The sequence below is a fragment of the Vombatus ursinus genome, unplaced genomic scaffold (genome assembly GCF_900497805.2).
Source record: "Vombatus ursinus unplaced genomic scaffold, bare-nosed wombat genome assembly UNPS02014861.1, whole genome shotgun sequence".
Lineage (NCBI taxonomy): Eukaryota > Metazoa > Chordata > Mammalia > Diprotodontia > Vombatidae > Vombatus > Vombatus ursinus.
This window is the reverse complement of record NW_020954639.1, coordinates 13,814,845-13,838,760: the sequence shown is the minus strand read 5'-3', so window position 1 is coordinate 13,838,760 and position 23,916 is coordinate 13,814,845. Positions and strand designations below refer to the sequence as shown.

Sequence of the window (23,916 nt, the reverse complement as noted above, 5' to 3'; positions counted from 1 at the left end):
GCGAGGTGCAGATGGAATATACTGTTTGAGGAGGAGAAAGAAAATCATTATGATTGGACCACAGAAAGTAGAGGAGAATCGAGTGTGCCAAGACTGGAAAGGTAAGATACTGTCATGTAGAGAAGAGCTTTAAATGGATCCTGGAAGTATTAGGGAGTTACTGGAGTTTATTAAACAGAAGGGGTGAAACAGTCAGACCGGCACTTCAGGAAAATCACTTTCGCAGCTGTGTGGATTAAGCATTAAAGTGGGAAGAAACTTACAGCAGGAGAGAGAAATTAGGATACTGTAACAGTGAATTGATTTTTTCCAATAGATATTATAAATTTTGCACAGATATCACAAAAAATGAATTAAAGTAGTGATTATGAGTTTAGAGAAGGGGCAAATGTGAGAGATGTTAGAGAGGTAGAAGTGACAAGATTTGGCAAATGACTGGATAAACAGAGTGAATGAAAGGAAGGTGTCAAGGATGGTACTGAGGTTTTGAACCTGGGTGGCTAGAAGGATGGTGGTATCCTTGATAGAAATAGGGAAATTCAGAAGATGGACAGGCTTGGGTGGAAATATAAGGAGTTCCATTTTAGGTATGTTGGGTTTGAGGTACCTTTGGGACATTCCACTGGAAATGTCCAAGAGACAGATGGTGATACAGGACTAGAGCTCAGGAGAGAGAATAGTGCAGAAACAAAGATCTGAGAGGCTGGATGCCACATCATCACAGAGATGATAATTGAACCCATGGGAGCCTATGAGGTCACCAAGTGAGAGAATATAGAAAGAGAAGAAAAGAAGTCCCAGGACAGGGTCTGTGGGATATGCTTGCAATTTGGTGGCCTAAGGAATGATTTGTGTACCATCTGGTAGAGAGACAATCAAAAACTTTTTGTTGTTGTTCAGTCATTTTTCTGTCATGTCCTACTCTTCGTGACCCCATTTGGGATTTTCTTGGCAAAGATACTGGAGTGGTTTGCCATTTCCTTCCCCAGCTCATTTTACAGATGAGGAAACTGAGGCAAACAGGGTGAAGTGACTTGCCCAGGGTCACACAGTTGTAAGTCTCTGAGGCCAGATTTGAATTCAGGAAGATTAGTCTTCCCAACTCCAGGCCTATGGCTCTTTCTATTGCGCTATCTAGGTGCCCCTGTTAAAAGACCTTGACAAATAGCATTATAAAAGCCAATTAAAGTATTCACTTTTGGGAGATGGTGCATCTGCATTAACTGTTGCAATTTTCATAAAAACCTATTATTGTTAGATTATCCTGTCAACCATTTTACTTGTTGTAAATAATAATAGAACTGAAGGACAAGGTTAATACTTGCCTTAAAGGCTTTTCTACAGCTTTAGTGAATGAAACACACTTTCTGTCACCAAGCACTCAGTGAGCACTGATTAGCTTGATGACATAAATGGATCTAGATAATAGTGAGATATTCCTGGAATGAGATCTTGATATACCTTTTACAGACTCATACATAGGCTTAAAGAAGGCACATAGGATCCCAGGCATATAGGGGAATGGTACCTATATTTTCAAAGCCTTTCACAGGAGCTTGATCAATTCTTCCCATCATTGGTCAATTCTTTCCATCATTAAATACAGGACATTTCCTTTATAGCTTGCCTAAAAATCCTTTCTGAAATAGAAAGACAAAAAGTGATCCAGCTGCGTGGGTTTTAGATCTTTGAGGACAGCAGAAACTCACTATACTGCATTCTTATTTCTCAGTTTTATGCAAGTTTTATTTTTTTTTTATTAATTTATTTTGATTTATCAACAATCACTTCCATATGCTTTTGAGTTTTAAATTTTTCTCCCCCTCTCTCCCCAATGCAGCATGCAACTGATATCAGCTATACATATACATTACTATTAAACACATTTTCACATTAGTGATGTTGTAAGTAAGAATTAGAACCAATAGGAGGAACCACCAGAAAGAAGAAACCAAACTCAACAGAAGAAAAAAAATAGCAAATAGTATGCCTTGATCTGCATTCAAACTCCATAGTTCTTTCTTTGGATGTAGATAGCATTTTCCATCACAAGGCCTTTGGAGATGTCTTAGATCTTTGTATTGCTGGGAAGGGTTAAGTTTATCAATATTAGTCATCGCACAACATGGCTGTCATTGTGTACAATGTTCTCCTGGTTCTGCTTACTTCACTCAGCATCAGACCATACAAGTCTTTCCAGGTTTTTCTGAAGTCAGCCTGTTCATCATTTCTTATAGCATAATAGTATTCCATTACATTCATATACCACAACTTGTTCAGCCATTCCCCAATTGATGGGTATCCTTTCAATTTCCAATTCTTGGCCACCACAAAAAGAGCTGCTATAAATATTTTTGTACATGTGGGTCCTTTTCCCATTTGTATGATCTCTTTGGGATATAGCCCTAGAAGTGCTATTGCTGGGTCAAAGCATCTGGACATTTTGATAGCCCTTTGGGCATAGTTCCAAATTGCTCTCCAAAAGGGCTGGGTCATTTTACAACTCCACCAACAATGCATTAGTGTTCCAATTTTCCCACATCTTCTCCAACATTTATCATTTTCTTGTTTTGTCATCTTGGCCAATGTGATAGGTGTGATGTGGTACCTCAGAGTTGTTTTGATTTGCATTTCTCTAATCAATAGTGATTTAGAGCATTTTTTCATATGACTATAGATGGCTTTAATTTCTTCATCTGAGAACTGCCTGTTCACATTCTTTGACCATTTATCAATTGGGGAATGACTTGTATTCTTATAAATTTGACTTAATTTTCTATATATTCTAGAAATGAGGCCCTTATCAGAGAGACTGGTTGTAAAAATTCTTTCCCAATTTTCTACCTTCCTTCTAATCTTAGTTGCATTGGCTTTGTTTATGCAAAACTTTTCAATTTAATGTAATCAAAGTTATCCATTTTGCTTTTTGTAATGTTCTCTATCTCCTGTTTGGTCATGAATTCTTTTGTTCTCCATAAATCTAATAGGTAAATTATTCCTTGTTCTCCCAGTTTGCTTACAGTGTCAGCCTTTTATATCTAAATCATGAACCCATTTTGACTTTATTTTGGTATATGGTGTGAGATTTTGATCTATGCCTAGTTTCTGCCATACTCTTTTCCAGTTTTCCTAGCAGTTTTTGTCAAAGAGTGGGTTCTTATCCCAGAAGTTGGGGTCTTTGGGTATATCAAATAATATATTACTATAGTCATTGACTACTATGTCTTGCATACTTAGCCTATTCCACTGATACACCACTCTATTTCTTAGCCAGTACCAAGCAGTTTTGATAATTGCTGTTTTATAATACAATTTAAGATCTGAAATGGCTAGGCCACCTTCCCCTTATGCAAAATTTTTTGATGAATTCTGGATTTGCATTTAGAGGACTTGGGTTGAAATTCCAGTTTGCCTTTTTTGTGATCATAAGCAAGTCACTTAACCTCTTTGAGCTTGGTTTCTTCATCTATAAAATGAAGGAAGCAGCAAGGTGGCACAGCGGATAGAGTGCTGGGCCTAAAGCCAGGAGGACTCTTCCTCCTGAGTTCAAATCTGGCCTCAGACACTTCCTAGCTATTTGACCCTGGGCAAGACCCTTAACCCTGTTTGCTTCAGTTTCCTCATCTGTAAAATGAGCTGCAGGAGGAAATGGCCAACCACTTCAATATTCTTGCCAAGAAAACCTTAATTGGGGTCATGAAGAGTTGAGCATAACTGAAAGGGTAGAACAACAACAACAACAACAAAAAAGGGGTAGATCAGGTCCCTTCCAGCTCCACACCTACATGCCTGTGTGAAATGCCAAACAAATACATTTTTTAGATCCGGAAAAAAATCTTAGACAATTATATAGTGACATTGTCATTTATTTGAGTAATCAGACAGATCCACCTTTTGTTCCCAATCCCAGCCATCCAAAAAAGTTCACTCTTCCCATTTCAATGAACTATTAGAACCTACCAAAGCTATGGGAACACAAGAGTTACTTTTATAGACTTGTTATCCTGGCTACAGAAAAGGAATGCTGGTGACATGCTGCTGATCAGCTCTAGGAGTGGGCTCTGTAAGGGGAAACTTGACAAACTAACCAGGCTTGGCAGGTCGAGCTCAGTCCCTGATGCTCTCAGAAAGTGTTGGGAAGCCTCAGAGCGTGTATTCAAAGGAAAACGAGTGGGCACCACTCAGGACTGCTTAAAGAATTCTCCCTCTGGATGTGGGAAAACTGGGATACTAATGCACTGTTGGTGGAGTGATGAATTGATAACCATTCTGGAGAGTAATTTAGAACTATACCCAGAGGGCTATAAAACTGTTCATACCCTTTGATCCAGCAATACCACTGCTGGGTCTATGTCCCAAAGACATCCAAAAAAAGGGAAAATGACCTATCTGTACAAAAATATTTATAGCACCTCTTTTTGTAGTGGCTAAGAATTGGAAAGGGATGCCCATCAACTGGGGAACGGCTAAACAAGCTATGGCATATGATTGTAATGGAATTATTGTGCTCTAAGAAATGATAAGTGGGATGGTTTCAGAAAAACCTGCAAAGACTTACATGAACTGATGCTTAGTGAAATGAGCAGAGCCAGGAGAATGTTGTACGCAGTAACAGCAACATTGTTTGATGAAGAATTGTAAATGGCTTAGCTATTTTCAGCAATACAATGATCAAAGACAATCCCAAAGGATTAATGATGAAGCATATCCGCAGTCTCCAGAGAAAGAACTGATATTGATTGAATACACTGAAGCATGCTATTTTTTACTTTCTTTCTTTCATTTTTTCTTTTATTTGTGTCTTTTTGTACAAAATGACTAGTATGGAAATGTTTTAAATAACTGCACATGTATAACCTATATCTGATTGCTTACTGTCTCAGGGGAGAAGGGGGCGGGAGGGAGGGATAGAATTTGGAACTCAAAACTCCAAATAAAAATGTTAAGAAAAATTTTAAAAAGAAAGTAAAAAAGCTCAAATAGAAAAAAAAGAATTCTCCCTCCCTGAACTATTAAGCCAAAATAGCAGCTGCTGGAGTAAGATCTGTGGTTTAAAGGAGCACAAGTTCATGAATCCCTGGATATCTTGGGGAATAACAAAGTCTGAGAGCTTCCAGAGCTGCCCTTAACTTCTATGGAATTAATTTTAAGGCCCCCAGTCCCAAGCAGGACAAGATGATACACATTGTACACAATATCCACGCACATAGTCCTGACACCAAACAGTGGAAATAAAAAAAAATAATAATTGAAAAAATATGCCTGGACCAGCAATGGGATGGATGAAGAAATGGTGCTGTCCTCCATATGTATGTTCCTTGGCTGCTACAGGTGCTTTCATTGGCTTGGAAACCTCCGCTAATCAGATCATTATTTTCTGCCATGCCATTTCATTAAAAATAAGCATAAAATTAATGGAATAAAATCCAATAAACTAGCATACTTCTAAAAGAACTTAACAAAAGACAGACCTTGTTGACCTAATCACATTCTACTGAGCTACTATGTTCCATTTTAAAAAGCTACCAACAAATTCCTGGAGGTTAAGACTCTTTTTTCCATTCTTGGCAAGGGGTATGCAAGATTATCTTCATACCAATTTGCTCTGAATCTTTCGAAGAGGATTCTTCCTGGTTTCCTTGAAGGGGGACATTGATATTCTTGGATCTATGAATTTGTTGAAGATAAAAATGAAAATGCCTAGTTCCTTCCATTAAGAACAATATTTTTTTGGTGACAACTCCCCTCCTCCCTTCTTTCCACTATCCCCTCAGCTAAATTCCAGGAAATGTTTAGAATCTAAGAACAACTGGAGAAGTTAAAAAAAAAACATTAACTTTAATATAATGGCAGCTTAAAATTTAGATACAGAAATGCTTTTTTTCTTCCTGTTTTGAATTTTTTCCTTCTATTTTTAAAAATTAATCTTAGCTGGGTTAAGAGACAGTTTCTTTGTTTTCACATCTGACCTTTGTTCTCTCTTTCACTATCAATTGCTATGTAAGTAATTACAATCATTCATTTACATTTCCCACTCTCTCAACCTCCATATCAAATCAGTTGCCATGTCTTGTCAATCTTGCCTCCAAAGCCTCTCTCCTGCTACCATCTCCTTTTCTCCACTCCCACAGCCTCCATCCTAATTCAGGTCCTGATCTCTCATTTGGAGTCTATTGGAACGAGACCTGGATTTGTAGTTAGAGGACCTGAGTTCAAACAACAGCTGTTCCACTTATCATTTATGTGAATTTACAAGTCACTGAACTTCTCTGGGTCTCAGTTTCCTCTTCTGTAAATAAGGGTATTAGAGTGGATAACGTCTAAGATCCCTCAGCTCTAAAGGGATGGCTTTGTATCATTACACTGGCTATAAGCACAATGGTGAAGCTGTGCTCTGTCGGTGAAGGAAGAGCCCAAACTAAAGGACTCATTCATGACCCTAACTGGTCCCTTCTCTCTTCCATCTGGCCTCTCAAGGCCAACAAACTGGTATTCCTAAAACACAGATGTCACTGTGTCTCACCCCTACTCAAAAATCTTCAACATCTTCCTATTATCTCTAAGGATAAAATACAAGCTTTTCAATATGGGTCTCAAAGTCCTTCATAGTCAGGCTTCAGTCTACTACTCCAGCCTTATTTCATTAGCATTTTTCCTCTCTTGAAATTACTCTGGACATTTTATATATATTTTATATTTATTTAATTGTGTATATGTCATGCCACCCCATTAGAATGTAAGTTCTTTTAGGATGAGAGACTGTTTTCATCTTTATTTTTTGTGTCTCCAGCACCCAAGCAAAATGCCTAGCACAGGGGTGGGGAACCTGCTGCCTTGAAGCCACATGCAGCCCTTTAGGTCCTCAAGTTCGGCACTTTGACTGAATCCAAACTTCACAGAATAAATCTTTTTATTAAGCAAATTGTTCTGTGAAGTTTGGATTCAGTCCAAGGGCGTTACCCAAGGACCTAGAGGGCCACAGGTTCCCCACCCCTGCCCTAGCACAACGTATGTGCCCAGTAAACGATTGTTGAATTGAATTAAAACTTTATAGCCATGTAAAACGTTGGCTATCAGAATTCTATGTAAAATGATATCTTTAAAAATATAGTGGACTAAATCTAGATTCTCACATCTTCCCCTTCACACCACTCTTAGCCCTCATATCTCTAAATGTCTACTGGACATCTCCACTTGTGTCTCAATGTCACTTTAAACTCAATTTATCCAAGACTAAACTGCTATCTCTCTGTCTCTCTCTCTCTGTCTCTCTCTTTCTCTCTCTCTCCCCCCCATCTGTTTGTCTGTCTCTCATACACACACACACACACACACACGCACACACACCCTAGTTGTCCTTTCTGACTTGCTTGTTCTTTGACTCATACCAGTACTTTCACATCCAAAGCTAGTTCATCCCTCTAGCTTCCTTGTCTAGCAATGACAGCATCATTTTCCAGTCAACTGGATCCAAAACACTCTAATTTTTGTCTCTTCCTTCTCAACAAGTTATTTTAAAATTGTATTCATATAAACGATGTTACATAAGGTTCTTCAGGAGGTATAGTGGAAAGAGTATTGGCTATGGAGAGGATTTGGGCTCAAATTCTGAATCTGACACTTAGTAGCTGTGTGACCTTGGGCAAGTCACTTAACCTATGTGAGCCTCAGATTCCTCCTCCATAGAAATAGAAGGTTGGACTAGATGATTTCAGAGGTCCACTCTTGTTCCAGATCTGTGATCCTCCATATGTAATCTCCCACTGACATTTAATTTTTCACTTCATAGTGATGAAGCCATTTTTCATAGACTAGACTAGTGCCACACAAACTCTGGCAGGTCTGACCAGAATAGAATGGTAGACTTTGAGCCCGTCACCCAAAAAGCAGTCCAATTAAATTCAGAGGTGCTTGTTAAGGGAAGCTTGGCTGCCAGACAATGAATTATTTTTAGCCACAACAACTTGGAAGAAATGTGATGCAGTGGTGGGGGTGGGGAGGTAAGTCCTAGAACTGGAGTCCAAGGAGCTAGGTTCAAATCCTGGCTCTATCATTTGTTTGCCATCTCTGCCACCTACTCTTCTTGGGCTTGTTTTGGTACAATGGAAGCATTTTTGTTGTTTAGTTGTTTTTCAGTCATATTTGATTCTTCATGACCTCATTTGAGGTTTTCTTGGCAAAGATACTGAAGTGATTTGCCGTTTCCTTTTCCAGCTCATTTTACAGATGAGGAAACTGAGGCAAACAGGGTGAAGTGACTTGCCCAGGGTCACACAGCTAGGAAGTGTCCGAGGCCAGATTTGAACTAAAGAAGACAAGCCTTCCTTACTCTAGACCCAGCATTCTATCCACTGTGCCAACTAGCTGCCCTCCAATTGGAACATAGGACTAGATTACTTCTAATGTTCCTTCCAGCTACAAATTTATGATCTTACATCATTAAACCACCCATAATGGGAAAGGTGAAGCTAGAGTCCCTGTTGGTAAAGGGATTTTACAAGTTGACAAAATCATTCATCTTTGGAAATGGGAGTAGAAAGAGAACTGTCATGATCCATGGCTGCAAAAGGTATTATTTTAAAAGAAAAAAAACCCACAATCATTAAACATGGACTGTGGATAAAGCATCAAGCCTGGAGTCGGGAAGACTCATCTTCCTGAGTTCAAATTCAGCCTCAAACCCTAGCTATGTGACCCTGGGCAAATCACTTCACCTTATTTGCCTCGGTTTCCTCATCTGTAAAATAAGCTGGAGCAGGAAATGGCAAACCACTCCAGTATCTTTGCCAAGAAAACTCCAAATGGGGTCATGAAGAGTTGGACATGACTGAAAAATGACTGAACAACTGTGTACTTTTACAGAAAGATATTATGAATGCTGTGTTGGTATCCAGTGAAATGTTCAAAGACCCAAGGCAGACTTCTTATCAAATAATGGGTAGGTTCTCTACATAGGATTTTGAATAGGGTCTGGAAAAGAATTGCAAAGGAAAAAAGCCAGGAATCAGTTGTAATCTGGACCAATGACAGGGGCACTCACAATTACACAATCTCAAACTCCTCAAAGTATTAAATTAGTCAAGGTTGGGCTTGGTACTTTAAATAGCTGCTATTGTAAATTAAAAGCCTGGGATCATTTCATCTCAAATGAACTTTCTTAACCCACTAACAAAAATAGTATATACGGAGTCAGACTGAGTTTTTCAGGGCCAGGTGCTAGGCAATCAGTCAATAAACAGATAAAGGTGACGCTAAATCTTTTCTGGAAAATAATTGTTTTGCCAAGAAAGATTGGTTCCACTTGCTGAATTACAAACTTTTTTTTTTATCATGCTATGTGTTAGGACTCCATGTTCACATTAGAATTGCATAAAACCTTGGCACTTATGAGTGGAATGATACTCAATTTGCCGAGTTCTAGTCAATTTTATATCGTTAAAACTCTCAGCTTTTAGAATGATTGAAGTGTGCAGAGTGCATGGCATTATTTTAATAAATAATTCCCAATCTGACTCCACATGAAGGCAGAAGGATAAAGCTGGTAACCCCTTAAGAGCCTTTCCCATACCTTTAATTCTAAGCTGGACCATTTGTAAATCTTTGCTAATGATGATACTGAGTTTTGGAGAGCAGATTCTGTGGTCAGCACTCCCCTCCATTTATCACCAATCTGCAAAGTTGTGAAGATTAAGCAGCTTTATTTTACAAACACTCACAAATTCTTAAAGGCCTCCTCCTATCTTTTCATCATATATTTCATTGGTATTACTAACTCATCTTGTTGAAGCTGTCCTCATCTTCCCCCTGATTTGTACAAATTGTTTACATTTTAATTCTATTAAGCTCGTTATCTGCTCCAACTTATGACAAATATACACAGTCCTTGCTATTATTCAATAAAAACTGCTAGCCTGCTCTTCAAAGCAATAAATGAGACTTGTCAGTGTTGTAAGTCTGTTTCCTGAATTGATATGTACAAAGCAATTTTTTAGGTATTAGTTGCTGGGTACAGTTAGTTCCCAAACATTTAGTGCAGTGAGTTTACATATGGGATTCTTTAAGTGGGTTCTAATGTTTCCATAATCTGGTAAAATGCTATTAATCTTTTGTGGCCACTTTTTAAAAAGTACTCTGTGTGCTGAAAACAGGTTCAGAAATTCAAACCAATTTTATGTGGAGTCATACACTATCATTACATGAGCGTAATTAATTATCTTAATAAAAGGATTGGTGGATCCTTGTAAGGAACACAGCACTCTTAATTGTTTATGTTGCTAAAATTCAAACAAAAATAATTATTCATTGCTTATTTGTTCATGTTTTGCATTACCTGATACAGTTACGATAATATGGCATCTTGTTAGAAGCTTGGTAGTATTTAGGAGAAATTTGGGATGACCTTGAAATGATCTCTATGGTTCCAGCTGCTTACTCTAAACTCATAGAATACCAGATGTGAAATCAGTGCATCTGCATTCAAACGCTTTCCTGTGGATTTCGAGTGATGAAACAGACAAGACCATAATGACAGACTGATTAGCCAGGTTTGGCAGAAAGGGAATTCTGAAGACATTCGTGAATCATTGTAGGACAGCATGAAATGCAGGCCACATCTTTATTTAAATCGCAGAAATATAAAAGCATCACTGAAATGAATTTTTTTTAAATTGGGGTTACTTTCTGGGAATATCATCATAGATTTTTAATAGGGGTATATTTTGTTAATGGTATATTGCAAAATACTAAATTGACTAAAAAGATGCATGCAATTTTTAGATTAAAAAGCACCCTTTGAATATTTAATTCGTGTGTTTTCATTTAGGCATTTGCCTTTCCTTTCTCTCTCTCTCTCTCTTTTTTTAAAAAGAATTGCTAATAAATGCCTCCCTACTTATGCTGCCTGGCCATGAAATCACATGTTCAGTGTCACATAAAATTTAGTACCTAGTAAAATCTGTTCAGACTTCAACTATATTTTGCCTTCTCTGTAGCTAGAGCCAGCCTGCGGATGTTTGAGATACAACCAGCTGCAGCTTCTTGGAGCACTTCATCAGGAGAGCCAACCATATCCAGTAAAAGCTAGGGCAAAAAGAAAGGGGGGGGGAGTGGAGAGAAAGAAAAAAGAACCAAAGATTAATCTAGAAATTAAATGTAATAATGAAATCATGTGATTGAAACAATTTCAAATCATCAGTGTCTAGGAAGATCACGGACAAGGATTAGGGGATGGTTTTAGGCAATACAGTAAGAGAAAGTCGACCTGGTAGTGATGACTTGAAGGCCTTGGGGGCATCAACAACTTTCTATCATTAAGGGTTATACCACGTTCCTGGGTTTTTCTCTTGCCTTTGGACATTTCCTAACTCACCTAGTAGGTAGATAGGGTAAACTGAAGTCCTAATGATTTTACTTCTCCAATAACTTTCTCATTTCTATCCCCACTTCTAATTACCACCTCTTTATTTCAGAACCTTATTAACTCTTCTTTTTTCCATTTATTCAGTGGCTACTATGTGCTTTCTCCCTCATTACAAACATATATAGTCAATGAAAAGAAATTTCCACATTGGCCTGATCCAAAAAAAGTTTGTCTCCTTCTGCATTCTGAGTCCTTCACCTCTCTATTGAGAGGTGGCAGCATGTTTCATTATTAGTCCTCTGGAATCATGGGTGGTCATGACATTGATGAGTTCAGCACAATAGTATTCCATCACATTTCTATACCATAACTTGTTCATCCATTCCCCAATTTATGGATACGCCCTTGGATTCCCATACTTTGTTACTTCACAGTCATAAATATATTTTTTTACATCCTTAGATTTTTGTTTAGAACTAATCCTTCCCTTAATCTTTGTTGTTCAGTAGTTTCAGTTGTCAGACTCTTATGACCCTATTTGGGGTTTTCTTGCCAAAGATACTGGAGTGGTTTGCCATTTCCTTCTTCAGCTCATTTTACAGATGAGGAAATTGAGGCAAATGGGGTTAAGTGACTTTGCCCAGGGGAACACAGCTAGGCCAAATCTGAGGCCAGATTTTAACTCAGGAAGATGGGTCTTCCTCACTCCAGGACTGATATTCTGTCCACTGAGCCACCTAGCTGCCCTCCCTTAATCTACCCTCCTTCTAATTCCCTCACTTCCTTTTCCCCCTTCCCCTCCTATTTTCCTGTTAAGGGAAATATGATTTTGTATCCAACTCTGTGCATGTGTTCTTCCTTCTTTTGACCAGTTCAGATGAGAATGAGGTTCAAGTGTCAGCCACTTCCCTCCATACCCTATTGCTTTTTAAATATAGATGTCTACTTGTGCATCCTGATTATGTAAAATAACTTCCCCTAAATCCTTTTTTCCCTTCCCCCAACTCTGCCCCTAGTGTATTCTTCTTCTGCTCTTTTTCCATTCTTTTCTTAAATCATCAAGACATAACAGAATCACTCCCAGGCCTTGTCCAACTGGACTCTCTTTGTAAACCCTGATGATAATAGAGTTCAAAGGGGACATGTGTATCATCTCTCCATATGAGAATGTAAGCAGTTTATCTTTGTTTATTCCTTGATCACATTGTTCCACTTATGGTTACCTTTTGAAGTTTCTCTTCACTTCTGTGCTTGAACTTCAAAATTTCTCCAAAGTTCTGGTTTTTCATTGGGAATGCTTGGAAGTGTTCTATTTCATCTAAGATCCATTCCCTCCCCTCCCCCTGTAGTATTATGCTCAGTTTTGCTGGATAAGTTGTTCTTGACTATAAGCCCATATCCTTTGACTTCTGGAAAATCACATTCCAAATTTTCTGCTTCTTTATAGTGGTGGCTGCTAAATCATATGTGACCCTGACTATGGCTCACTGGTACTTGAATTCTTTCTTTCCGGATGCTTGCAGTAATTTTTTTTTCTTTGACCTGGAAGCCCTGGATTTTGGCTATGATGTTCCTGGAAGTTTTCATTTTAGGGTTTCTTTAGGAGGTGACTGGTAGATTTCTTCTATTTCCATTTTGCCCTTTAGTTATAAGAGATCCGAGCAGTTTTCTTTCAAGATTTCTTGAAATTTGATGTCTAGGCTGTGTTTTTGGTCATAGTGTTTGGATAGACTAATGGTCTGAAATTTGTTTTTCTCCCTTATATGTTTTCCAGGTTAGTTGTTTTTGCTATGAAATACCTTACATTATCTTCTTTTTAATTTTTTTTATTTTTAGGCAATTGGGGTTAAGTGACTTGCCCAGGGTCATACAACTAGTAAGTGTCAAGTGTTGGGTCTGAGGCCCGATTTGAACTCAGGTCCTCCTGATTCCAGGGCCAGTGCTCTATCTACTGCACCACCTAGCTGCCCCTTCTTTTTCTTTTTTTTTTTTTAAAGCCTTTTGACTTTGTTTTCATATTTTTTGTTTCTTCCTGGACTCACTGCCTTCTATTTGGTTCATTCTAATTTTCAGGGAGTTTGTTGCTTGGGCAAGGTTTTATATCTCTTGTCCAAAGCTATTATTTCCCTTTCAAAGCTCTTATTTCTATTCCAATTTTTTCCCCTCACACTCTCATTTCATTTACTAAAAGCATTTAAAAAATTAAAAAATCTTTTAAAACTCCTGCTTCCTCTCTTCAGGATTTCTAGTTGAGTTTATGCCCATGCTGTGTTTTTCTCTGAGGCACTGCTTGTAGATATTACGGAGTCATTTTCTTCTGCATTTGTATCTTGACTCTCCCTGTCACCATAATAACTTATTGTGGTGTGGCTCTGTTGTTTGCCCATTCTTCCAGTCTGCTTCTGACTTTGGACCTATGAGAATGTCACAGAGGTCCTATTGCTACTTTTTCAGGGTACTGAGCATTGTGTGATTCCAGGGATTCCGGGACAGGCTGGGGACCTACAAGCTCTCAGGTCTTTCAAAATGGCCTGATACTGAGCAAAGCCTGATTTCTGCCTCCCTGGCTGAGCTCTGCAAGTTCCTGGTCTGGTTTTGGGTCTGTGTAAGAGCAGACTGCTGATGGACTCAGCCCCTATCTTCCAGCTGGGAAGCTCTGTTGGTTCAAAGCGGCAGAATTGTGGGCTCCTCTTTGCTCCGGGATTTCTGTCCTGGTTATTCCTGTGCAGGCTGGGTTAGATCCTAGGAGTGGGAATGTGCTCTGTACATGAAAAATGAGCCACATCACTGTGAATACCACTGCTGGCTTCTGAACTTTCTCCTCTCTCCATATATGGCCTCCCTATTGGAAACACCACTCCTTCGATCAGGTCTCCTTCTCAATCCACTGTGGATCAGTGATTCAAAACTAAGTAGTAGGCAACAAAGCTGCCAATTCACACCTGTCCCCATCTCAGTGACTCAATTTAGGTCTAGTGATGTTCTGTATGCATCTAGGACCTCCTCTTGCCCTGGCCCACAACCTCTTCCTAGGCACTGGAGTATTCTGTGCGGAGCATGTTTCTGGTTGACCTCATCCCCACTGTCCACAGACCTCTTTGTTTCACTATGCTGAACAGGGCTGGACAAATGACTTGCTGTAATTTTTCTTGATTTCAGGATTCAATCTGGTATATTTTTTTTTTAGTTCTGTTTGGAGGAGATTGTGGAGAGGAACTCACTGCAGGGCTCTTTGCCACTCTACCATCTTGGATCTGTCCCCTCAACCTTATTAATAACCTCCTCTCTTTCCAACTCACTCCCCACAGCATCACTTCTGGAGTGACATTCCTTAGGGTAGACCACCTACCTCACAGGGTTGTTGAGAGGATCAAAGTGGCAGAGCTAGGATTTGAAGCCCAATCCTTTGACTCTTCCTACTGTACCATGACCCAACACAACTTTCTGGATTTATTTTGCATTGTTCATCTTCCCTTTTTTGGTTGAGGTTGGCAGCATACTCAGGAATTCCTATGGGAAGAGGGCAGTGGTGGCAAAGAGGACCGTCCTGCTACAGGTATAGCTGCTCCAGCAGGAACCTGTCTGTACCCATGTGAGAGGTGGGATGGGAAAGGTGGTATCCTTGAAGAGGGGCACCATGGTGAATGAATCCTGGGGGCGAGACTGGGTGAAAGAGCAACCCATAGTGTAGGCTATTGGAAGATCACGAGGTGAGCTAAGGCACATGTACAGCAGTCTCTAGACTGCCATGGGCAAGAAACATACCTCCCTTCAAGGAGAAGAAGTATGCCCCTATCAGATACCAGAACCCTGGGACATAGCCCCAGAGACTTTGCTCTAGTTATGGATATGGATACTTAATAAACATTTGTTGAACTAAAACGTATTTATGCCCATCTAAACCCACCATTAGCACTTACTAAACGAGAGCTAATGAAATCCATTTGTATCCTATCCATTTGTAGATTTTTTTTTACACTAAAACTGATTTGCTAACAGAGGGAGAGAACAGAAACTGCAGCTGCCATTATATGCATTAATTAGTAATAGAAGTCTATGTAATAATTCAAAAAATATTCCTTGCACAAAATAAGACATTAGTTACTATTCTGTTACTATCTAGTAATGTCAAAATGAAAAGTGATGGCACTAACCCCTTGAATTTAAAACATAAAATAACAATGATAGATAATTTTTATTCAACAACTAGTTTACAAAGTGTTTTATGTAAGTTACATCTCATTTTTTATCCTTATACTATGTGAGCTAGATATTATCCTCACTTTGTTGTCATTCAGCTTTTTCACTCATATCCAACTCTTCATGACCCCATTTGGGTTTTCTTGGTAAAGATACTGGAGTGGTTTGCTATTTCCTTGTCTATTTCATTTTATAGTTGAGGAAACTGAGGCAAACAGGGTTAAGTGACTCGCCCAGGGTCACATAGCTAGTAAGTGTCTGAGGCTATATTTGAACTCAGGAAAATAAGTCTTCCAGAGTCCAGGCCTGACACTCTAGATGCTGCACCACCTAGCCTCACTTTATAGGTGAAGAAACTGAGACTGAAAATTCACTGCTCTTGTCACTATAGCTAGCTACCTCAAAACAACTTTGAGAAGTATTTTATATACATACATATATACATATATATACACAAACATGTGTGTACAACCATTTTCATATTTATATATATGTATACACACATATATAATTTGAGCCTCACAACAAACCTGTGAAGTATTACAACCCCCCCCTTTACTGATGAATAAACCAAGCCTCAGAAATTTAATGATTTGCTCATAATCACAACAACTCTTAAGTGTCAGAATCAGAATTTGAACCCAGATCTTGCCTGACTCCAGGCCCAAAGGCTTTTCCATTATGCTATCCTGTCTCCACAACAGAATATCACTTAGTTAGGAAAACTATGGGCATAGTTATTTCAATGTGATTTTATGAAGTGAGTCTTGTTTGGAGAAAAGATTAGTCATCTAAGGTTTGGAATGCTAGTCATAATGTTAATAGAAAACAAATCACTAAGTTTATGTGCTTAAAATGCCCTTTATCATTAAGCAATAGAAAAAGAATCTTTATCTGACTTGCAGTGAAGTTCTGAGGAGTAAGAGTTTTCATTATTTGGAATTATTTTAAGATTCATTTGAAAGATGCTGCACATCCTGAAATCACATAAAACATACCATTTTAGGTCAAGTCATTCAGCCCAAGTACAGTTTTGTTACACCAAGGGATTTTTACAGACAGGTATCCTATGGCATTAAACCTAAATGGTTAAGAATATATCCCCTATGCCCCTCCCTTCTCATGGTCACCCAGTATCATCTACTCTTATTCATCTGTGACTTTGTATGATTCCTTCAACTAATTTATATTTATAAGCATGAAGCATCCCTGGTGACTAATGAGTTCCATATTCTTATTACCCATTATGTAAAATGGTACCTTCTTTTTTCTTGTCCTAAATCTACCCTTTTTCAGACTATAAGCAATGTCCCAGAATCTTAGTATTCTGAGATGAACAAGTCTGTGCTCACTCTGTCAGCAGTCTTCATGATTACATAAATATCAATCATATTTCTTCTCAGCCTGTATCTTTCTAAATGGAAGTTATGAGCATGGTTGACTGGGAGAATTGAGATGTCACTGCTAGAGATCAGCAAATAAAGAAGAAGACAGGATTCAGGTTAAAGAAATGATAAACTCAGTTTTAGACATAAAGCTCAGTTTAAAAAAAATGATGAGCTTGGTTTGAAGAGGCCAGTGGGGCATCCAAGTGGAGGGAGGTGATCCATAGTCAGTTGGAAAGACTCATATGGTACTCAGGAAATAACTAAGAGCTGGGAATGGAGGTTTGGGAGTCATTGGCATAGATGTGATTGTTGAAACTATAGGCATCACAGCATAGGATTTGAAACTAAATGGGACTTTTGACATCATCTGTTCTGTCCCACTTATTTCCAAATGAGGTTAAATAATTCAAAGAGATAGGATTTAAACTCATATCCTCTGATTCTAAATCCAATGCGGTTTCCATCACAACATGCTGCCTCCAAAGAACTGCAACTATCAAGGGTGGTGTTTGAGCCCATCAGTCATTTGGGGTTTATCAACTGAATAAACATTTATTAAGTACCTACTATGTGCAAGTCTATGTGGACAAATATCTATTAGTTAATGACTTTTGATAAGATCACTGGGGAAGAGTATTCAGGAAGAGGAAAAGAAGGCCAAGGGTTTTAGGGAATATCTTCCTTAACGGGTGACAAGAGGAAGAAATGACAAGGAAGACAGAAATTGTCCTGTCTTGTAATTTGCCTGTATTGCCTATTTGAGTCCAACACATACACAGACTTGGTACTTAATAGATGGAAGACAGTGTACACAAAGTGCTTCACAAACCTTAGATATCAGTTATTATTATTATCTTGTTCTCATCTTTTTGATGGAGTTCAGATACAAATGGTCCTAAGACAAATCAATATCCTGCTATTGTTATTTTGCATTTAATGGTCTAGAAACTATTGAATAGTAGATGAAATAACCGCTTTTTAGACCTGAATAAAAGTTTTAAGACATAAACTCTTCTCCTATAGGCTCACTGAAAGTATACTTGGTACAACTCCAGTATCAGAAAGGATGACAGGAATGATATTTACTTCATCCTGTTACTATCTGATTTGGGGGTGGAAAATTGTTTCACCCCATCCTTTTGTGTGTTGCTGCTCCAGTGTTTTAGGGCATTATTTAAAAGTCTTTGGAGAGACTTTAAGGAGTCCCTGCCTTTTCTCTGCCATCTTGGCTCCACTCTCCCTGCTATCTGATTTTGATTTCAGCTGCTCTATCTCTGTGTTTTCAAAGTTTTTCATTCCGTGTTTTTTGGAGATTATGAGTATTTTGTATGGTGATATCTATTAAAATGTCATTCTTAAGTTTTTATGAACCATTGTTACATCTGGATGAAGGTGAACACTAGGTTGGTATGTGATAATGCTTCAATACAACTTATTCATTGAGTAGTTAAGGATATTTTGAAGTCTGTATTTGTAATCCTCTTCCTCTTTTTCAGCAAGGAAGTGTTAGCCTTTTAATAGCTAAGGATGATGGATACTATAATTAGTTAGTACTTTATGGGTTTTTGTTAGAATACAGCTTTCCACTTATAGTCTTTCATCCATAGTTGATTATATATTGTTTACAGTTCCAAAAGAATATATCAAAACCTATATTTTGTAGGTATTTATTGCTTTATTATTATGCTATTTTAATAACATAATAAATAAATGATACAATTAACAATAGTAATTGAATATATATGGAAGCCTTTCTATCCATTTGATCATTTCAGTTGTTCCTTTCTGGGCCTTCTTCAGCTACATTATGTCTGTTTTGTTCCCAATTTCTTGACGATGTACATCACGGTATTTTGTTGGCCTTCTTTACCATCTGGCCTCAACAGAATACTGGACTAATGTCTGTTAGGAACATTTTACAAGGACACCTAGGATGTTTTTCCTGGATTGGTGCTGATAGCTAAAAGCCCATAATTCAGTATGTTTTGGGTTATTTCTTCTAAATGAATTATTCTATATTTCACAATGAAATTAATCTGCCACTTTTCTGCCCACTCACATAGCTTGTGAAATCTTTCTCCAGACTCTCCTCATTGAGAATCCATGATTAGTACTTTCTCTGCCCACTAACGTCAGTGCCCATCGATCTGCCTATGTTTTCCTATCTCAAATCTGGTTCTTTATCCATGACAAAACATAACTACCAGTCCTATTGGTAATAATTTGTCTACCTTTAGGTGTAGAACCTAATCTAAAGTTTTTCTGTATACTTAAAGACCTTTGGGGAATGCTCCTTGCCCACATACTTATTCACTTGCATTCTAAAAGAGAAATCAATCATCATTTCCCCTTATATAAGTTATTTTGCCTCCTCCTTGCAAATGGCCTACGTTGGCCACCAGGACGTTCCAAAAAGTTTCATTTTTATCATAGATTCTACCAGCTTGCCAGCTATGAAAATGAAACTCAACAGTCTACAAGTCTCAGGGTTTTGTCTATAGCCATTTTATGACCTATTTCTTCGTTTTTTTTTCTTACTGAAACTTGGGCATCACATTTAATTTGGACGTAATGCCTTCTCCACCTAGTAGTGCTCCAACTTGAACTTTTCAATCAATTAATCAATTACTTAATCAATAAACATTTACCAAATGCCTACTATGTTGTAGGCACTACATGCAGACCTAGGGATTTGAGGACAAAAATGAAACAGTCCTTGTCCTTGAGAAGCTTACATTCTATAACTTAATAGGACCTTCTAGAGATACCTAAAGCTTTAGGGTTCACCCTCTTACTCTCTTGCTCAAGAAACTCCAATAGCTTTCTCTTATCTCTAAGAGAAAATATAAATTCCCTCATTTGGTATTTAAAACCTCTTATGGGCCAAACCTAATTAGACTTAGTCCAGCATGGTGTTAAGGTTTAAAATGCAATAAACACTTGTGGATCAATTAAAAACCACTTTACTAATGAAAAATTAAAAGAACATGGTTTAAAAAGAAACAAAGTATATAAAATCCTTCTCTCTCTGCAGAAACTCATTCAGGAAGATGACCTGCAAATAACTGGAGCTCAGAATAATCCCTGATGCACTTTGCCCCCAGATTATGCCATTTGTAACGAAGGGGACTGTTTAATAAACCCAGTGCTTATAAAGACACACTATGTGATCTCACAATGCAATTCTATAAAATTCCATTGCAATCTGTGAACCATGTGATGAAGTCAGGCAGACATTCAAAAGACATCATTTAGCCAAAGTGAGCCGGTCCTCATTCCTGTCTGTTTTCGAGTGAGGAAGCAGGAAGATGGAGGAGTAAAAGCTGCGACTTGCTTGAATTCTCTCCCAAACCCCTCCAAATACCTGTGAAAATGGCTCTAAACAAATTCTAGAGCAGAAGAGTGAGGAGGCAAGATGTAAACCCTTGGTGGAAAGTCTTGGGGCCATGTGGCCCATTAGCGCATGGCCCTGTTGCTGTTTCTATCTCTATTGCCTCTATAATGTCTAACTTTTAGATGAAGATTAGAGATGACTATGACCTTGTGAGCTTCAAGAGGTCAAGAGGGTGAGCCACCAGAAATCTGGGAGAAGCAGTCCATGCTAAGATATGCAAGAAGTCAGGCAGTAAGGAGTAAAGTCTAGAGTGACCTTCTTGGCACAGTCCAGCAGCAGCAGACTTATGGATTCATCCATCCCTCCGCTGTGCTGTATTTGGAAGTGAATTGGGTGTGAGAAAGACATGAGGGGAAGCTAGGTGGTACAGTGGATATAGCTCTGCCCTTGGAGTCAGGAGGACCTGAGTTCAGATGCGGCCTCAGGTACTTGACACACTTACCTGTGTGAACCCGGGCAAGTCACTTAACCCCACTGACTCACCAAAAAAACAAAACAAAAAAAAAAAACCACAAACAAAAACACAAAAAACAAACAAAAACCCCAAAAAGAGAAAGACTTGAATTTAAATCTGAACTTAGACACATATTAGCAGTGTAACCCTAGCAAAGTCATTTAAACTGCTGTCTACCTCAGTTTCCTCACCTGTAAAATGAGAAGAATAATAGCACCTACTTCCCAGAGTTGTTGAAATCAAATGAGTTAACATATATACAGTGGTTTGCAAACTTTAAGGTGCTATATAGGAGCTAGCTACTATCTGTATTACAAGTTTCAGAGCAGATACTTATCTGCTTTGGCAGAAGGAGTTTCTTTGTTGGGAGTCCCCTCCTTAGACTAGTAAAATCACCAGTCTGATTCCCCCCCCAAAATGCTGTAACAAGAATAAAATCAAGGGTCCCTAAGCAAATAATTTCTATTTTCACCCCAACCCCTCCAAGACCTTGGACTTTTTTGTTTGTTTGTTTCTTTTTTTAGTCTTGTTGAATTTTTATCTATGGATCCAGTATGCTGATTCATTGACGCTGGCCTGGTACCTATGAAACCATTCTTAGACTGACTGAAGAAAAGACTGGAAATCACAGAAGCATAAGCTCTTAAAAGTTGAAAGGAAGGGGCAGCTAGGCGGCACAGTGGATAGAGCTCTGGCCTTGGAGTCAGGAGGACCTGAGTTTGAATCCGGCCTCAGACATATAACACTTACTAGCTGTGTGACCCAGGGCAAGTCACTTAACCCCGAATGCCTCACAAAAAAAAGTATTGAAAGGAGGTTTAGAAACCATCAAATCCTGGCCCTTGTTTTACAGATGGGGAAACTGAGGCCAGAGGGAAGTGACTTGCTCTAGAACAACTAGAATTAGAATCCAGCTACTCAGGTTCCTGAATTCCTAGGCTAGCACTCATTTCAGTGGCTTTTAAATAAAATTCTTTTTGGATGCTTTTTTTTTTTTAACAATAGTCATCTATTGTTTTTGGTGGTGGTATTTGGTTGGTTGGTTGGTTTGGGTTTTTTGGAAGGCAATAGGGTTAAGTGACCTGCCCAGGGTCACACAGCTAGTAAGTGTCAAGTGTCTGAGTCAGGATTTGAACTCAGGGCCTCCTGACTCCAAGGTCAGTGTTCTATCCACCACCTACTGTTTTCTAACACCCTCACACAAAAAGTCATTGAAGAAGAAACGGCATCAATGTCCAGTCAACATCATGATCTCATCGTCATGCAAATTGCAAAAAGTAACACTGCCATTAAGGAAGAAAGAGGCCAGTCAGTCAATAGGCATTGATTAAATGCTTACCATAAGCCAGGAATCAGTTGAACCCATTCAGCTCAGAAAAATGAGAGGGGAGGAAAAAGAAAAGGTGGAAGGGTTGAGGGCGGGGGAATCACCAGCCAATGGGCCTGTGGCCCTGGTGAACTGTCAGATGAAATGAGTTCTACAGGCTGGGACCCTGGACTTCAACCTAGCTGCTGCAGAAGCTACCGAGCAGTGACAGCAGGAATGTCGCCAGACTGGCTGATTAGCTGCGATGGGGCTCTCGGAGATAGAAAGAATTCAATGCAATTCATGTTCCTGTGTTGTGGATTAATGCTCCAACCACAATTGCAGTGCCCTACAAACTGGAAAATAGAAAAATGGTGCCCAGTTCAAATCAGCTCCAGGAACTTGAGATATTTTTCTGAAAAATTGCCAGTCTCAATGTGAGTCCAGGTACTGCGGAGCTCACACAGCTCTAATTAAAGCCTGTATTTGCAGCCGGTACTCACCCAAACAAAGCCGAGTCAAACCACAAGAAAATCTGTTATCACTCAACTCTGTGCATAGTTTTCATGCAAGTAAAATATTACATAAAATTACGAACTGCTAAATATAAGAGCAGAAATTGGATGCAGGCATCAGGTTCACATGCTACCTTTCTTTAACCTTCCAGGGGATGCAAAGTATGGGTCACAGCTCTAGGCACATGGCATGTGCCTACAGAGATCAAAGGCCTCCTATACTGGAGGAAGAATATGTGTGTGTGTGAGTCTAAGGCAGAAAGCAAGCATCTTGCCAGCCACTTCTACTACTTGATTCCAACACTGTAAAAAATGGTCGATGGTGTGCCTGAATATTGTTTTCTTTTTTAAAAAGTTCCATATAATATCAAGGGGGTGGAGGCTAGCTGATTTTCCATGTATGCACAAAACTCCCCATAAATTTAAAGGGCACCTGCAGACATGCAGATTAAAAAAGGGAAAAACTTTTTCAAGGAGCAAAAGCTTCATAAACCTGAGGCGTTTTCCCCCTCTAAAACAATAATGATTTCTTTATAGTTAAAGAAAAAAGTCTTGGGAGGAGGAAATAATGAAACCATACCCGTTCCATCCTTCCTTGTGCCCAACCTTCCTTTGCTTTTCTAAGATTTCTTTCAAATAAATCTCTCACAAGATTTCCAAAATATTTCCACTGAACACTGCTCATTAGTGATTTCAAAATGCTTCCTTCTTCCTCTTCGTTAGTTGCCTGTTTTGCTCTAAGTCTCAGTTATGTGGATGTTTGTATTGGTTTTAGGATAAAAAAAAAGGTTCCTCTGGCATGTCCCAGTTTGCTTATGAAACTTGTAAGAAAAACAAGAATGCATATTTCAGAGCCTGACTCCAAACCCCAGACATGTATATACAGTACATGCAGTACATATGGTGGTTTGGCCAGGACAATATTTATTTATTTATTCAATTCATAAAACATTCAATTCGTGGCCTCTGGGTGCATAACAAAGCAATGACTAACACTCATTGATGTTTAAGCAAAATAAAATAAAATGCAGGAAGCAAAATAAGCCCAGCTAAAATCTAACCAAAAAGATGGGCTTACCCTATATCCCAAATGTCAAAATATTCAAACTCTGAAAGAAAATCCTCAGCTTCCAACAATAAGCCCTCAATTGGGCTTGGCCCTAAATACCATTTTGAAGCTGTTGAGATTTGCTTTTTGGTGCCTCCTACTGGTATGCCTGAAATTTGCACTCCCTTTTTTCCCATTGTGTCACATTCCCATGCTGTCCTTGGGCTCCTCCGGTAGTGAATCTGACATGCT

The 23,916-nt window shown here is 38.8% G+C and overlaps 1 protein-coding gene across 2 annotated transcripts in view; it reads right to left on the bottom strand.

Moving 5' to 3' along the window:
• Positions 1-10,698: 10,698 nt before the first annotated feature.
• ARMC4 (armadillo repeat containing 4) overlaps positions 10,699-23,916 on the bottom strand; it is a 209,328-nt gene continuing 196,110 nt past the window's right edge. For both annotated transcript variants that reach the window (XM_027841620.1, XM_027841622.1), the window contains one exon: positions 10,699-11,079. In XM_027841620.1, coding sequence (XP_027697421.1) covers positions 10,966-11,079 — 114 coding nt within the window. In that variant the 3' untranslated portion in view covers positions 10,699-10,965. The remainder of the gene's footprint in view (positions 11,080-23,916) is intronic.